At 38.9% G+C, this 17,889-nt stretch overlaps 1 protein-coding gene across 4 annotated transcripts in view; it reads right to left on the bottom strand.

Annotated features, from left to right (window-relative positions):
• LOC107696985 (rho GTPase-activating protein 39-like) overlaps positions 1 to 17,889 on the bottom strand; it is an 88,424-nt gene that overhangs the window by 31,341 nt on the left and 39,194 nt on the right. For 3 of the 4 annotated variants that reach the window (XM_016497574.1, XM_016497577.1, XM_016497576.1), the window contains one exon: positions 295 to 1,609. In XM_016497574.1, coding sequence (XP_016353060.1) covers positions 295 to 1,609 — 1,315 coding nt within the window. Of the gene's footprint in view, positions 1 to 294; positions 1,610 to 3,454; positions 3,693 to 17,889 lie in introns of those variants that run through there. The other variant, XM_016497578.1, reaches the window with a different exon arrangement.

The raw sequence follows: 17,889 nt of genomic DNA, 5'->3' as shown, positions 1-17,889 counted from the left end.
ACATTCACACCCTCTTCAGCTCAGGAAACCCAGTCTCGCCATCTCCTGCATAGTTTCTACAACGACCGGATGGGAAGCGTTACTTTGCTTTTCCACTCCGAGGAACTCTATTAGACACAGTGGGACCATCGAATGTGAGGAGTCATGAAAAAGGAAAGGGTAATTAAAGAAAAGGAACAAAGGAAAAACTTGGTAGAAAAGGGAGTAAGCCAGATTGCTGCACTGGATCGACCATAACAACATTTCCAGACGTACACACTCAAGCAAGTGGACAGCTGCAAAAAGTGTTGGTACCTGTGAGGGTGACCTTGGTGGTTCCGGGGATGACAAGCTGGTCTGCGATGTTACGCTCTTCTCCAGCGAATCCACTTTCTCATACGTCCTTTTCTGCCGGCCTCCGAGACCATCTGTCACCAGTGGCGACAGAATGACGTCACTGTGGTTGTTGCCCCTGCCCCTGTACAGTGATCGGTTACTTGATGTCACATCCTCCCTCGATTCACCCCCTCTTGCACCCATCTTCAATGAACTGACCGGGGAGCGTGCAGTACTTCCAGAAGCCTCTGAGCCCATCTCAGTGTCCAGACTGGACTTGCTTCCATGAAGGGCATTGGAACGGTTTACCACCGCCCTCATTTCCGCCATCAGCTTCTCATTTAATGCATTCAACTCCCCACTGCTGCCCACCGATCCGGGTCGACCCGACCCAGTGCCAAGAGCTGCATGACGTCGGTTCTTCCTTCGCAGACTTGGGGACGGCCCAGTGGAATAGCCAGAGTCCTGATACGTGACGGCAGCAGGGCCTGGGTACTCCTGAGAGGCCAGGCTGCTTTGACGGCTGTGGCGGGGCTCCAACAGCCTCCATGATTGCTTCTTCTCTACAGAGACTTCCTTCTTAATCTGGGCAGAGACTGGAGACTGGGGCTGGATTTGAGGACTGGCTGGATTTGAAGGCCCCTCGATGGGGTTAGACGTCTGGGGCTGGTGCTTGGATGCAGCTGCATCCACGTTCACCATGTGTTTAATGCACTCCCAGCCGGCCGGACTGTATTCACTAGCTGAGGAGCTGCAGATGTGTTTGCAATGGGGGAACTGGAGGAGTTTAGGAGGCTGGGTTCCTCTCGGCAGGCTGTGACTGGTGGGGTAGGGAACTCGGTGTAAGTGGTGTGCACCTTCTACTTCCATTTCCACTGGGGGTTCCTCGTAAATTGGGGGGTCAATGGGTGGAGGTTCGTCGTAGATGGGTGCTGAGGGTGTAGCTTTGTATTGAGGAGAGGAGGGGCGAGGTGTACCTGCACCAGAACGCTGGTGGGCACAGTAAGAGGAAGAGCTAGAAGAGGGCGAAACAAGACAGAAGTTGGCATCCCCCTTTTTGAGGTGGTAACCCTGCTTGGAGTCTCCAGGAACTGCCATTTTACTGAGCAAACCGGTTCTGTCAATTTGCGCTGTGTAACCTGGTTTGGGAGAAGTGCTAGTGTTGGTGGGGTTGAGGTGGAGAAGTTGGTGGGCAGTAGCTGGACCCAGAGATTGGTTTCTTCCAATGCTGTTAACTTTCACCAACATGGCAGCCTTGGATCCAGGAGCAGGCTGCCATCTTTGAGCGGCGTCCCTGAAACACACAAATGGAGAATACTGTTAACACATGCTGTGTTGTTCTTTTCTACCAATATAGGCAGGTGCTTTTAAAAACAGCATCAAAACTGAAATGGAATTGTTTGTGACTGATTTGAAATGTTCCTCATCAGTGTTATAGTCAAGACCAGGACCAGAAGAGGATTGAGTCTACATGCTCTCAAGTCCATGACAAGAAAATATGGTCTTGAACGCTGTCCAAGTTATCGACTACACCACTGCTCTACATAAGCAGCAACTCCCATCACACAAATAGCTGGAACCAATAGATCCAACATGCTACTAACAACTCAATACCCTAAAAAATAAAATATACAGCAAACAGATATTTGGAGAAGTAGCAGAACAATTTTTGTTGAAACATTTTAAACATTTGAATGTGCATCAACCAAACAAAGTCTATTTTACAATTCAATTATTTTGTAATATGTTGAAGTTAAAAACATTTATCATGTTCCTAGTATTCTTGCTATGAAGCATATCTGGCAATATCCTGTGGGTACTTGAGAGCTGAACATGAAACTCTCTGTAAATATATCCATATCTAATAGACAGGAATGTGTGGTTGCAATGCCAAGGTTGGCATAGTACTTTTCTCTTTCTCGTTTTCTTTCAAAGAATAGCTCATACATGCAAGTAAAAAACAAAGATGATTAAACAATGTGTTTAGCCTTAGGTAAAGAAAGGGTAAGCAATAACAATTTTAATATTTATTAGTCTAAGGAAATTGTTTTCGTACCAGAGGACTGCTTGTAACTATTTCGATCAAAGCACAAACAACAATGAGCAGACACACACTCACACACACACACACACACACACACACACACACACACACACACACTATATCCAGGCCACTGTGGTGGAGTGTGTATGAGAAACACAACAGGAAAGGTTGAACAGACAGTGTGTTCCAGCAGAGTGGAAAAACAGGAATCCACTATGGACTGCTATATTGACACTATCAAAATTTTACAGCAACATTAACAAAATTTGTAACAATACTATGAAAACCTCATCATGTAACAATTATATTCATTTATCAGCTACATATGCTGAACAACTGAACACACAAGAAACACACACTTAGAAGTTTACATTTGGTGTGTATATTTGCATACAAGCACATGTGCACACAATTAGTTGCATGTATACAATTTGTGTGTGTTTGTGTAGGTTTAAAACACACACAAACCACTCATGTTCCTTCACACATGCATAAACGGATGTCAAACGCACGTTCCTGCAAACGCAACGAAACACTTGAAATTCCAAAGCACCCTGTAGAAAGCCACTGTGAACTCCTGCAACCAAAGTGTGACTGCACGTGCACGCGCACACACACACCAATCCGCAACCATAAACATCCCTCGCACAAACACACAAGAATGTAAAATCAACATTAGCTGATCTTTGTTTGGCTTGATTAATGGTGTAAACCACCTTCAGACCATTAATCCAGATTATAGTGCTACTCTGTGTGCACACGTTAATCTGAACTCTGCCAGACTAGCAGTTTCCTTCCCACCAGACTGCAACAAACGGATCAGTTGAAGAAGTTCTAACCACTTTATATAAGCGCCACTAAACAAACCAGACAACATGCGCAGCCTCGTGTACCTTGTTCACACTGAGGTGACATGACTTTGCCAACATTACAAGAAACAAATCAGCCATTTAAATACATATATGAGCAAACATATATTCTCAATACAAGCGACTGCATCCTTTGAGATACACCTGTTGCTCATGACCTTCTAAACTCACCTGAGACAGTGATGCATAGCATATGTTTGAGCGTACGGTCAGTAGACATACTTACCCCTGGCATACCCAAAGGTGGCACGGCGATCTGTAAGGTTGCTTGGGGTGACTGAGAATATAGAGGACACCTCCCTCAGCTGGAGACGGAGAAGAAAACAACCAAATCGAGGAGAAGAGGCAAGTGTCTGCCGTTCAAAATGTCTATTTTTAGCTAATCAAGCTCTTTCCATAAATCAGTAGGTTATTAACTTCTGCTCAAATTCTTACCGTCACCATGCGATCGTTTAAGTGGTACGGAGAGGGAAAGCGAGAGAGTGAGGGAGGAAAGGAGGAAGGGAGGGTGAGAAGGACAAGGAGAGAGAGGGAGGGGGAAGGCGGCTACTTTCGGCCCTCCTCTGGGTTACAGTAGCAGGAATGCGAGTCTTGCCATCGTATCACACACACACACACTTACACACATGAACTTGGAACGCCACTCCCCTGGACCGTTCTCGATCCGCTCGACTCGATCAGATCAGACTCTCGACGTGTGAAACAATACATCTTCAGCTCCCCGAGAGGCCTGTATTAACTAAAGAAGCACTTCACTACCCTCCATTCCTTAAGTTCCACTCTGGGCTCATTTATAAAAACAAACTCTTTGTTTTATTCAAGTGGCTGTCCACCTATTGATCGGAATCTTTTCACGCACAGACTTCTCTCTCCGTTTCTGTGCCTGCTGTGGTCTTTCCCACCCATTGTGTCTACTGTCTCATGGCCAAATGTCAACAATCTATTCACGGTGTTGAGTAAATACAATGTCGCAGGCCTGTAAATAATCTCAACACAAGGAACAAAACACATCATTCTTCTCTGTCTCAGCTGAGAAAGTTAGCTGGTATAAATATTAGGATAAAGTTATGTTACAGTGTGGGATTGAACGCTGTAACAATGTTTGGTTGTGGGCAGTAATGGATATTTCCCTGCTCTTTCTTTCCAATATCATCTTATATTTACCTGTTTTCAGTCTTTCATTACTCTGGACGTATTTTACACCTGATATTAACAGGTTTCTCAAATGCATTTCATCTAAGGGAGGATCTCTGATTGGGTAAAAAGTGCCATATTTTTGCTCTCAAATATACATGAATATGTTGTGCATGATTATTCAAATGTTTGGGGTTGGTAAGAGTTTTTACTTATTTTTTTTTTTAATGGAGAATCTTTATTTGATCAAAAAATCTTTTGATCAGTTTAATGCATCCTTGCTGAATAAAAGTATTGATTTCTTTCAAATAAATAACATATCTTACTGTCCCCAAACTTTTGACAGTTCTTCATGCATTTGAAGTGTTTGCACTAATGCATCTGATGCATCACAGACAACACATATCAGGATCCTTAAATGTTTTTCAAAAATTATCAGGGAATAAAAACTGTTAGAGGAATTTAGTAGAATGAAAAAGAAAACCGGAACAAACCTTTTTATATTGTTCCATAGTGAAAATATTATTTGGTAACCATTCTAGTAACCATTTATTAATACTATTATTTCATTTAGATAATTTTAACAAACCAAATAATTTTTCACATCTACTTCTTGTTACTTGATTCCTTACATATCAGATATAAACAAGGCCTCCCATTATTTGTTTTCAACACTCTCATAGTTTCTCATTACTAACTAAACCAAAAGCCATCCTTGTAGTATCCAGCATGCAGTCGTGACTTAATCTGTGATTACTAATGAATACAACAGCTCATTTATCTTCAGAGGGGTGAAAAGCATCTGTGATGCAGGTGTTGAGGTTCTCACACACACTCATTCACAAACACACAAACCCAACCACAAAAGACTCCAAACATCTTGGCCAGTGCAGGCCACGCTGACTGTGTTATTTGCACTGAACACAAAGGGATGCTGAGGCTGGACAGGGGGCCGGAGTGCAGAACGGGGGTGTCCTGAGGGAGTGCATGTTGGAAAAGTTCAAAGGGCGTTTCTACTACAGCATAAACAGGAAATACCAGCGCAGCGTTCACACTGAGCCGAGCAGAGAGAGTAATGCGTGTGCTGCATTATAGTGATGGAGAAAACACAAAAGAAAAAACCCCGCTGCGCTTTCCGTCTTTAACTGTCTTTATTACACCTACGTAAACATTCAAATAAACATGCAGAAGCTCACCTCACCTTCAGCTTTAATATACCTGAGGATCTATAGCATTTCCATTCATCTCAATGGTACTTGCTCAGCTGGAGCAGGACCCCTGGAAGTATGTGAACCCATTTTTTTTTTTTTTTTCTGCCAATCATCTGAGATGTTAATGTCACGTGACTGGTCATTCTATTTTAAAACTCAATGCAGCAGACGGGGGAAAACACTATTATTTCACATATTTAAGAGTCGTCCTGACACAAAACAAAACAAATACAATTTGTATATTTCTTGCAAAAACTGCATTTAGTCAGTTTAGTAGAAAAGAAAGAAGAAAGATGCCTTATGGTGTAGTTACAGTATCTACCACCTTGACCACTTGATCTAATACCACAGACCACTGATAAACATATATTTGAGATTTTCTTAACCCTTGAAGCAGACTTATTATTATTATTATTATTATTATTATTTCATAGGCCAATCAACTGTCAAAGTGAATGCAGCTCAAATGCTGACTGGACAGTAACTGATTAGACAATTTATTGATCAAGTACATTTCACTTAGTCTATTTATCTCCATCCAACCGTCCGTCCGTCAGTCCATCTATCCATCCATCCATCCATCCATCCATCTATCCATCTCTCAATCCATCCATCTTTTAGTCTATCATCTATTTATCCATCTCTCTCTATCCATCTATCCATCTCTCTATCCATCTATTCATCTCTCTATCCATCCATCCATCCATCTTTTAGTCTATCATCTATTTATCCATCTCTCTATCCAGCTATTCATCTCTCTATCCATCTATTCATCTCTCCATCCATCCATCCATCCATCTTTTAGTCTATCATCTATTTATCCATATCTCGATCCATCTATCCATCTCTCTATCCATCTATCCATCTCTCTATCCATCTATCCATCACTCTATCCATCTATTCATCTCTCTATCCATCTATCCATCTATCTATCCTTCCATCCATCTTTTAGTCTATCTATCTATCTATCTATCTATCTATCTATCTATCTAATGGTATTAGCAAATAATTATGGTGTTACTTATTTGGCGAAGGGAAGTAATGATGAAACTATTAGTTTGATCAGTTAAAAATTTGTTTTTATGAAAACATGAATACAGTCAATCAGGAGTAAGATAAATGTGAGTTTAAGCTCTCAGAGGAGCTCAGAGGCTAAAGAGGAAACACACACAGATAGTCAGTGTGTGGGTGTGAGGGGGCAAGCCAGTCACATGTGCTTTTGTTCTTCAAACTACATCTCTCCCTTCCTCTCTCACTATAATCCTGTTTTGCTCGTTTGCTCTTACAGATAAACAACATGCAGTTTGCTTCACAGGGTTCCAACATCTCCTCTTCCTCTCCCCCAAAATCACACACATCACAGATGCATTGAAGCCCCCGGCCCACGCGTACAGTGCTTACTTCTTACACAACAACTGAACCGAATCCGTCAGTGAGTGTGTATATATGTGGACAGTGTGTAATATGTTGTGACAGACAACTAAACAATAACGCAATCACAATTTATGCGATTTTAATAAATATAGCTCTTATAAACAGCACAACTGCATCAATATAGGCAGCTTTTTTGTTTATATTTCTCTGCCAAGAGAACAATTAGGTCAGGTGTACCAAAAAGTGGACTACATAACAGAACTATTAGAACGCTGCTCGACCAATCAGATTAAAGGGATCATATGACGTTGCCACTGTTCTGGAACAGTGTTGTAAATACAACTTAACCACTGATTTCTAGCGGTGTCCTCCTTTGATTTTTTTCATCAAAAAATGTTTGCGTGAACATTTGGGCGGCGTTATGCAAATCTTCCCACATCGTGACGTAGACATGTGGGGGCGTGTTTAAACGAGGCATTTTAGGAGGGTGTGGATGAGTCTTAACTCTTATAAAGAATATCTCTTTGGGTTTGAGACTTTAGTCTTTGCAACTTTAGGGATCTTATCTATTCACGAACAGCTTGTAACACTCCAAAGAGAAAGGAAACTTGAAATCGCATCATATGACCCCTTTAACAGACTGGCCCCAGTACTGAACTAAAATTTGTGATGCTACTAACTTGCAAAGCTTTACTGACGACACCTGAGGTACAAATGCACCACTGCTAATTACAACTAATTCTAGTAAACTGGTTCTTCATAATCCGTTCTTTCTCTCACATGTAGCATTAAAACGTCTACTGAGCCGGTTTATTCGGTTGGTGCATGTAAAAGAATGGATAAAACAACTGCTCGCCAATTCAAGTCACTGCGAAGCATTTTTTGTAGTGAAATATGTATTTAAATTAAATTCCAGTTTTTAAGTTGTATTTACTGTAAATGTATCTGTTCAAATGTAATGCTATCAACCTAAACGAGTTCACTCATTCAAAAACCCACTCATTGTCTGTAGAAAATACAGCACTTGCCAAACAATACAGCACTGATTAGACATTATATCATTGGATAGTTACATTTTAAAAACAATATCGCCCCTTTAAAGAGACAGTTTTAGAATGACAATACATGATGACAGCATTTACATTTTAGTTATTATTAGTTATTAGTATTAAGTTGACTCTGTAAGTGTCTTGTAGCAGAGCTATAGCTACTTTTTCAGAAACTTACCTTGAAGTTTAACTAATCTTAATTATGTTTAACATCTAGCTAAAACTAGATTCCCCAAAATAAACCGGAACTAACTGTTGTATAACTAGCAATTGAGTGGCGCAGAGAAGGACAGATAAAAACAGCAGACAGATTGGTGAAATCTGTGTAGGTGTCATTGTGTGACTGGATTTCAGAGTCTGAGCATCACACACACACCCACAAAAACACACCCCAAACACACTGTTCCCAAACAAACAGCACACAGACACTTAATTTACCACAGAACACTTAGAAAAGTAGGTCTATTTGGGAAGGAGAACGAGAAAGATGGAGAGAGAGAAGGGGAACGGGGGTGGGTTGTCCTAAAGGGATTTGTCATGGGAAAGTCAAGCATGGAATCCAAAGAGACGTCGGCGTTCACTGCTTTCGGAATGTTGTGAACAAAGTATGTAAACCTATGCATGTGCTTGTTTGTGGAAGTGTGTGCATTTGCAAACACTTAGTGTACAACTAAAATACTCAATTACTCCAACCTATAAACATGAGAACGATAGAGTGTGTGTGTGGCCGAACACGAGGGAACATCACTCTCCTTTCCTCATCTAACTTCACGAGGTCAAAGCTTTTGACCTCTGACATCCAGGCCGACCTTATTGACCTGATGTGGGGAATATGAGCTGAAAATACTCCACAGTCCATATGGCAGCACTCACACACTCTTATATATCCCAAACCGCTCACTACATTTGACATACACGCTCCATAACACTCGCGCATCAACACGTGTCTGTGGGAGAATCGATTTGGCAGTCGCAGTGTTTAGTTTCATATACTGAGATCTCTGTCATCCCTGTCGCTGCGTCAACAACGTCTGAGGGGAAAAATACGTTTGAAGCCGCTGAATTTGAAGGAAGAGGAAAATAGAGTTAAGATCCGTTTGAAATGTGAGCTAACTCAATTTGGTCATGGAGAGTCAAATTGGGTTAGCAGTCAGGGCGTTTTAATTAGCGTGACAGGGCGAGACGAGGGGAAGAGTTTCGCTGAACTGTGAGATGGATGAAATAGTTGAGGAACAAAAACAAGCTTGTTATCGTAAGGCTTTCGGTTCTTGGTTTACAGAAAACAGTAAGCTAACAGATGCGATTTTTAGGGCGAGCTAGCATAAGCGGCCTTTAAAACTTATGACAGAGAGAGAGATGGCTGTCAAAAAGAAATGCCTGTAATGTACTATAGGTGTGTAGTGTTTTGTTGTCTAAATTAAATTTAGTATTTTGTCTTTGTAATAGCATACCTGTAATAGCATAGCAACCTGAAATACCATACAAAATGGTTTGATAAACACAATTTTCTTCCATGTTGACATATATGTTTCTGAAACAGGTGGTCTTGATTCAAATTTTAACATTAATTTTAATTAAATGGTATTTTACTTCAATTAAAACCAAAATTACACTCATTCGGCTCAATATATAAACTCAATACTGTTAATGTTTACTTAAAGGTCCCCTGAAATGCTTAGAAACACGCAGCGTTACTCTATGTGTTTACGTCATTTTAACTGAAACAGGAAGACAGGGCGGGACATATCAAGCAGCCCCGCCCCTTTTTAAAATAGCCAATAGCGTTCGTTTATATCACAGCTTGGGCTAGAGCCGTTCAGAGCCATTGAGCTCCGTGAAGCCGCATTTGACAGGGTATGCCAGCCACAATCTCATCCATATTGCTATAAAATATAGCATTCTGTGCAGAATTCAAATAGCTCCGATACATTTTGTGGTCTGCGCCGACTCGCGCATGTGATCCGCTCCGTGCTATCATGTCTCTGGACCGGAGCAGTGTGTGTGTGCGGTGCGGTGGTTAGTGTGACACAGCGCGAAACCAGACTTCTTTTTTTCCTCAATGGAAAGCATATTTACACAGTTTGAATCGTTCCCTGTCCCCTATATAGTGCACTACGTGCCATTCACTGTACAGAAAATACTAATTCTGTGGACAAGTGACCAAGTGATTTCAGCTGCGGCTTCAGCGTCTATTTTATAGTGTAGGGGGCGGGCGCTTCGGATTCTAGAGAGCATTTGATTGGACAGAAAGTTTGATGAGGAGCACAAGTACGATGTGACGTCAAAAAAATCAGAAGTGACGAACTGAAAGCTTTGAATGCTTATATCTTCTAAATGCAAATTTTGTCACTGTTTTGGAGCACACTGCCTTATAGATAACCTTAAGACTAACATATTGATACTAACACCCAAAAAACTTTCATTTTGATTTCATGGGGACTTTAATGAGGAGACAAATTCATCAGGTGTTTTAAGGTGAAGTGTGTAGTTTGTGATAATGTTTAATTATTTGTTAAATGTTAAAATACTTTCTCCTATTCCATCTTAACATGCAGAGGCAGCTACAAGTAAACCATTCCTATGTTGATTAGTTGGGTGATTTCTCCAAGAAGTCTAAACACTCTGCCGCTATCAAAACATTGCTCTGTTTGTTTAACCATCCTGACTAGCATCTGTTTGATTTATCGAAATGATAACAATATAACAACCCGATGACCTCCAGAAATAAAGTCGCTGTCAGTGTAAACTAGTAGTCTTTGCTCATGCAATAAAAAAAAAAACATTATATAAATTTAGGATCGGCAAATTCATGACAGGAAATTAGTCATTGTGGCTGTGTGACAGTGATACAGCAGTGCTCTCCTGATAATGGCCTACTTTCTGAATGAGGCCATGACTGATGTGACGCAGGACAAACAGATTAGAGTGTAAATGTGACCAAAGTCTGGCACGGCCCTTTGTCAATGTGAGAGCTAAGTTCATGCTGGCACATCATACGATGACACTCAAAACAAAAACTTACACACATGATCAACAAATGACAGTCTTTTTCGGGGGGGTAATATAATGCATCTGTCTCCCTTCATTTCACTCACTCAGGGAACGGGTACCATGGTGAAGACATGCATTTCTCATGGCTATGTGCCACTGAAGAGGAAAATATGGCAAGTATTCAGACGGGCATAAACACAGACCGCTAAAACACGTGGGTCTTGAGTGAGAGGGTTTCTATGAACTCAATGACCCTCCTAATGTCACTCGAGACCTACAAACTTAAGCAAACCTTTGGAAATATATATTGACTATTTATAATATATTCCACATTATTTGGTTGGTAATTTAAAATTTACAAATGTCATGAATATCACAATGATTTTAATGTGCTTTTATTACTCCTTTAAAGGGGTCATGAACTGCCTTTGTTTTTTATTTTGTATTGTTCTCTGAGGTCCACTTATAATGTTATCAAGATTTTGCATCAAAAAAAACATCATAATTTAGAATAGGCTATTTTCTGTCCTGTTTTTAGCCCCCCTCATCAGAACGCTCTGTTTGAATAGGCGTGGAGGATTGTAGACTCTGAAGTAAACACCCACTGCTATGATTGGCTAACAGTTGTGTGTATGTTTGACAGCATGCATTCCTCATAGATAGACGCTGCTGTGATTTAGGTCAAAAACGCATAACTCAATACATATCAAGCGATCTGTAAGAAGTGACAAAGCAATAGTGATCACGTAATAAAAACTTGTGTGGTGCAAAGGACCGAGTTCTTACTGACACGGTCTGGATCTTCATTAAAAATAAAGTTCATTCACTCTTTCCTAACGTTGGGATCAGAAGGAAGGCAAAGAAGGAAGACTGTTTTTCCACAACTTGGCACTGAACATCATCTTGTTGTCTTCAGAGCCATTTTTATAGTTTGGTTTCTGCATAGACCTGCACGCTCGTCTCTCTCGTAAACGCTACATGCGTGAATCGGTGGGCAGGGCTAAACAGGCAGCGCTGTAGAAGCAGGTGTTGATGATCATCTGCGGAGGCGGTGCTTATCCACACTATTACATCATAGAGTCGTACATTCCACATGCTGTCATTTTGGCAGACTGCCTTCAATAAAAGCTGTTTTTAGACTAACGACAAAGTTTTGAGTTCTGAAACTTATGGATGTTTTTATAGTACAATGACCTCATATGTCAAAGGATCAAGGGAATTTTGGTTTCTCAGTTTATGACTCCTTTAAGTTTTCTAAAGACCACTGCAGCTTTACAGCTTCTTATGAGTAGGATGAATTTTCTGATTGTATCGATTAATTCAAATGTAATGTTTTGCCACAGTAAAGTAGATCATATTGCTAGGTGTTACCTAGTGATAAAAATGTGAGACACAAGTGCAATGCTAAAACACATCCATTAAGCACATGTTTACATACATAGAAAATCAGCACAGTGGAATGACAACCTGTAAAGAATTACTACTGCATGTCTGATATTTCATGTTTGCATGATGATGACAGGCTGAAAGCTGCTGCTATTTGTTTTTACAAAACATTTACTGTTAATAATAGTCAACTGGTCTTATACTTTTAGTAATTTTGAATTGTCTTGACTTTTTGAAATGACCTCTAAAACTAAACGTCTACATTGTGGCTAAGAAATATGTAGCACTCTCTTTTTATGTTTCTGATCTTATAGGATATGTTTGAGACAAGCTTGAGCAATATTTGCCTTCATATTTCATGCATCTTTTCTGCAAAGATATGTAACAAGTCCTTTGTTTTACGTTTCTACCCTGTTGAACTTCATGCGTGCTTTCTTTAACCAGATGGTTAAAAAAATTTTCTTGAAAAAATCTTGAACCGATCAAATGTCCTGAGGAAAAAAAAAAAAAGAGAGATTTTATTTTTTCAATATTGCCCAGGACTATTAGCCGATTTATAATTATGAAATTAGTGTTATTTTAATAGTGACTTATAATTTATTGTGGGAAAAAGACTGAAAAATGTTGAAATTTGCTCCTCTAATGAAATAATAATAAAAATAGTGTTTTAAAGCAGGTTTCCCGACATGACATCAGATGCTCAAGCAGATAGCCCTGCCCCAAAACTAATAACGGTGTTACTGGTCGTGATGCTATTTTATAATTAGTTTAAAATAGAATTCAATGCTTTCCAGACACCCTGGCATCAAACATGTTTACCAGGACAGACCCTAGTGTATAAAAAGCATGAGTGTGTGTCCCGCTGGGTGGCCCTTTGAGTTGCGTACTCGCCCTCTGTCTCTGATTCTTCCTTTATCTCTTGGAGCCCTATAATCACACACAAACGCGCATAAAGCCCACACACTGCTGAGTAAATAGTACTAGTGTGTACTTGATGTTACTAATCTTGCCGGATCCATTTTAGCAGAAGCAGAAGATCTCATACCTCTTTGTTTTTTCCATCCCTCCCTTAATTTCTTCACCTGTGTTCCTGTAATTACCAGTCAGCCCACCTTAAAGTCTGCTATGCATTTGCTGAAGTTGGTTTTGAACGTGAACAGTGCGTCTCTGTGTTCATGGGTATACTGCTCCTCCTTAGGCCAGGAAGCATGTGAATACCTCTCGGAGTACTGTGTGTGTGTGTGTGTGTGTGTGTGTAGCACCATGCCAGTCTGGGCTTGGCCAAAACTTTACTCTACAGGTTCTGAAAGGGGTGTGCTGTTCAGATCTGCAGGGTGCTGACATTTTAACACATTATTTATTATTTAGTATAATTTTTTTTAATCAATGGCTAGGCTGCTAAAATACGGGTGTAATTGTGTGTGCCAATAAAGGTGAGCAGAGCTAATAATGATATTAAGGCAAGACACTAGAGATGAATCATGTAACAGTTTTAAGTAATATATTTTTTCATTGATTAATCAAAGAACATTAACACAATTTTGTATAGCAGTTATAATCAATAAAAAATATTACATTATTTATTACATGAACACATTTAATTTAATTTATCCTAAATGTAGGCAAGTAAACGATTCTTCAAAATTTATGTAAATTAAATGACCACAATATTATGATAGAAGACACAAATGTTTAATAAGCATTTATTTGTATTATTAATATTAATAATGTTTATAATATGATAATTATAATCGATCTTAATTTAAATGATTAAACAAATTATTTTATTACATTAAAGTGCCCCTATTATGGATTTTTGAAAATTACCTTTCATGCAGTGTGTAACACAACTCTAAGTGAATGAAAACATCCTGCAAAGTTTTAAATCTGAAAGTGCACCGTGTATAAAGTTATTGTCTCTCAAAAGAAAGAGTCGACTGAATCATTGAAACCAGTCGTTTTTAAAACTAATCACAAGCCGTTTCATTTTGACGTCAACATGAAGCATTAGCATATTGCCCGCCCACTTGTTGGTCTTTTCGCTTTGGTCTGAATGAAAATGCTAATTCATTCTTTGCCACTAGGTGCTGCTTTTGGAGCGGTAAAATATTTTTGTATAAAAAAAAATGTCCCCGGTAACGCTGTACACAAAGCAGCACTGCGTTCACAAACACTGCTTTATCAGGCGTTACAGGCATGATGAAATGAAACGGAGACCAATTGACCAATCACCTGCAGACTAGCGTCACACAAAGGAGGGGTTTGGAAAAATTAATTGTTGATTGAATCGTTGAGCAAGTAAGGTAAAAATAAATGCATATTATAAGACAATGAAAGTGTGTTTTGACCTTGCATGCATGTCAACCTGTTGTTGGGGACTCCCAAAACCAAAATATGAACCTTTCATAACCCATTATATTATAACAAATATAGGCTGACTGCTGTTGGCAAGCAACGTGGCTCAATAATTTAAGAAGTGTTCTATCATGTGTGTATTTATAGTCGATTTATAATGGCTTCTTCAGTGTGGAATTTAGAGTTTGCATTATAGGTTTTAAAAGTAGATTAATAAATTTTTTCAGGGGAAAAAGTATTAATGATATTATGAATGATATCCTGGTCTCTATATACATCTTAAGTTTGTTCAAATCCCAACCTGTTGGTATGAGCACTAGTTATGCTGTATTTGCAAACTAGCGATCAGTCTCAGGCACGTGTAGACACATGTGAACATGTACAGTTTACCTGTTCCTCATGGTCTTCTAAAGACCATGTGCCACTGAGCATGTCAGATATAACGTCGCCCCCACAGAGGAAAAGATAACAAGATCTGAAAGGACACGTCCAATTAAAGCACACAGGATTAAAAAGCACACAGGATGATGGATCCAGAGATAGAAATAAAAACAATGACAAAAAAACAACATGAGGAGGTCTGTCATGAGATGAGATGTTCTTCAAACATCACGTACTATACCACATACTGAAAACAGACAAACAGACCTAACTACTCATGAAAACTTTTCATCATCTTGCTGTTCCAAACCAATATGCTGTTACTTTCCTGTTAAGTAGAACATTCTGAAAAACTTTCGGTCAGCTCTTGACGTAAAACTGGTTCATGCAACTAATAAAAGATCAATAAAAGTGGTCCATGTGACTTTTGCACTACATTTTGATGTGAAGATATATGTGACCCTGGAGCACAAAACCAGTCATAAGTAACACGGGTATATTAGTAGCAATAGCCAACAATACATTGTATGGGTCAAAATTATAAATTTTTCTTTTATGCCAAAAATAATTAGGATATTAAGTAAAGAATGTTCCATGAAGATATTTTGGAACTTTCCTACCATAAATATATAAAAAATTAATTTTTGATTAGTAATATGCATTGCTAAGAACTTCATTTGGACACCTTTAAAGGTGATTTTCTTAATATTTAGATTTTTTTGCACCCTCAGATTCCAGATTTTCAAATAGTTGCCAAATATTGTCCTATCCTAACAAACCATACATCATGGAAAGCTTATTTATTCAGCTTTCAGATTATGTATAAATCTCAATTTAAAAAATAAAATAGACCCTTATCAATTAACAAAAATGACTTTTAATACTTTCAGTTGCAGTTAACAATAACATCAAGCAGTAACTGCTTTTATGATTCTTTTGCTTGTTGTAACTTGACTTATAAAATCGAATTAAAAATTAAAAAATCTAATCTAATTAAAAAATCTACATGAAAATTCTTCAAAAACTGACATTTTGTGTTCTACAGAAAATAATACAGCATAGGTTTAAACCCACATTATGAGAGTGAATGGTTTTTCATAATGGTTTATTTTTGGCTGAACTATTCCTTTAAGCACTGTTCTCTTAATCCACTGAGCTCCTCTCGTCTCAGTGTCCTCGTGAGCGAGTCTTTCTCTGCTGGGATGTGTCTGGTAAAGGGGGATGAGGCTTTAAACCAGTTCTTTGTTCTCAGCTCTAATCTGAAGGGATTTCTGCCTTCTACAGGAGAAGTCTCATACATAATGCAAGAATGTATGAGACAGATTACTGCTGCCAACTTCAATCCTCTTTACCAGAGAAACCTCACAGCAAGAAAAGAAAAAGTGAAGAAGCGAGAGGGATGGAATGAAGGAAGGAGTGAAAAAGACCGATTGAAGACACCCCTCAAGTAATCGAGTCACAGAACCCCATTCTGAGAATAATCTCTTAACACTCAACACATTACATGCAAATTGTGAGAATCAATGCAAATTCAACTAATTGTTGCATTATTGGCAGCAGCTTGCATTTTTGTCATTTATATTTTGTAACCTGTAAATATAATGTATTTATATTTTAGTAGCCTGAAAATCTATATTGTCTATAAAGTCATTAAGTCTATAAGTCTAAACAAATCTGATTTCAGTAATTATTCACAAAATATGTATAGGTGATTGTACTCTTATTGTCAGCAAGACAAATGACATAAATAATAATAATCACATTAATAATATGCAATTACTAATGATGTTTGTTGGTGAGTTTTCACTGCAAAACACCACAAAAAATACAGCAAATATCATTGCAATTTTTGAGAAAAATCAGCAAATTCAATCATTTTGGCCTGCAAAAATCAGAAAATGCAACTTTTCATTTGTAGTGTCCAAGCACATGGCATCTGTGGCTCAAAAAATAGCAAATGAGCTTATGATGGCCAAAAATGCTGTCTAGGTAGGTGGCTCAATGGGTTCCATGCTGGTCAAGCTAGTAAATTAGGATAGGCAGCTGTTCACTGGCATGCTAATCAACCAATCAAGTCTTGCTGGTTAAGCTAGTTAAAGGAATAGTTCACCCAAAAATTTAAATTTGCTGATATAGCAATGGTTTAAAGTTAACACACCTTAATTATGGATTTGTTTATTCCAAAACACAACTTTTCACTTCTCAAGTTATTAACTGATGGACTGGAGTGGTGTGGATTATTGTGATGTTTTTATCAGCTGTTTGGACTCTCATTCTGACGGCACCCATTCACTGCAGAGCATCCATTGCTGAGCAAGTATTGTAATGCTACCTTTCTCCAAATCTGTTCCAATGAAAAAAACAAACTCATTTGCATCTCAAATGCCCCGAGACTGAGTACATTTTCAGCAAATTTTCATTTTTGTGTGAACTATACCTAGAATAATGGGAATCAGCATTCAAAACATCAAAACATCATAGCTTGTGATCAACATTTGCTATCATTCATAAAAAGTAACAACCTCATAAAGACACTATAGCATTACAGTAAAATAACCCATCAAAATAAGAATAACAAAGTCTACGCACCCACCTAACAGAGTACACCAAAGTCAAAAAATGTGTAACACTAATACAGATTTGTAGTGTTTACGGAGCCAAAACAAGTGCTCTTTGTTCATCTCTGGCAAAAAACGAACACACACATTGACTTTTTAAGACAGAGAGATGGCCCATATGTTAAACGTGATGGGGAAGAGCCCCCCACAATGCCAAGACCC

Source organism: Sinocyclocheilus anshuiensis, unplaced genomic scaffold (assembly GCF_001515605.1).
Source record: "Sinocyclocheilus anshuiensis isolate Anshui unplaced genomic scaffold, SAMN03320099.WGS_v1.1 scaffold130, whole genome shotgun sequence".
In the NCBI taxonomy this organism is placed as follows: Eukaryota; Metazoa; Chordata; class Actinopteri; order Cypriniformes; family Cyprinidae; genus Sinocyclocheilus; species Sinocyclocheilus anshuiensis.
Note: the sequence above shows the minus strand (reverse complement) of the source record. Positions and strands in the feature narration are given on the sequence as shown.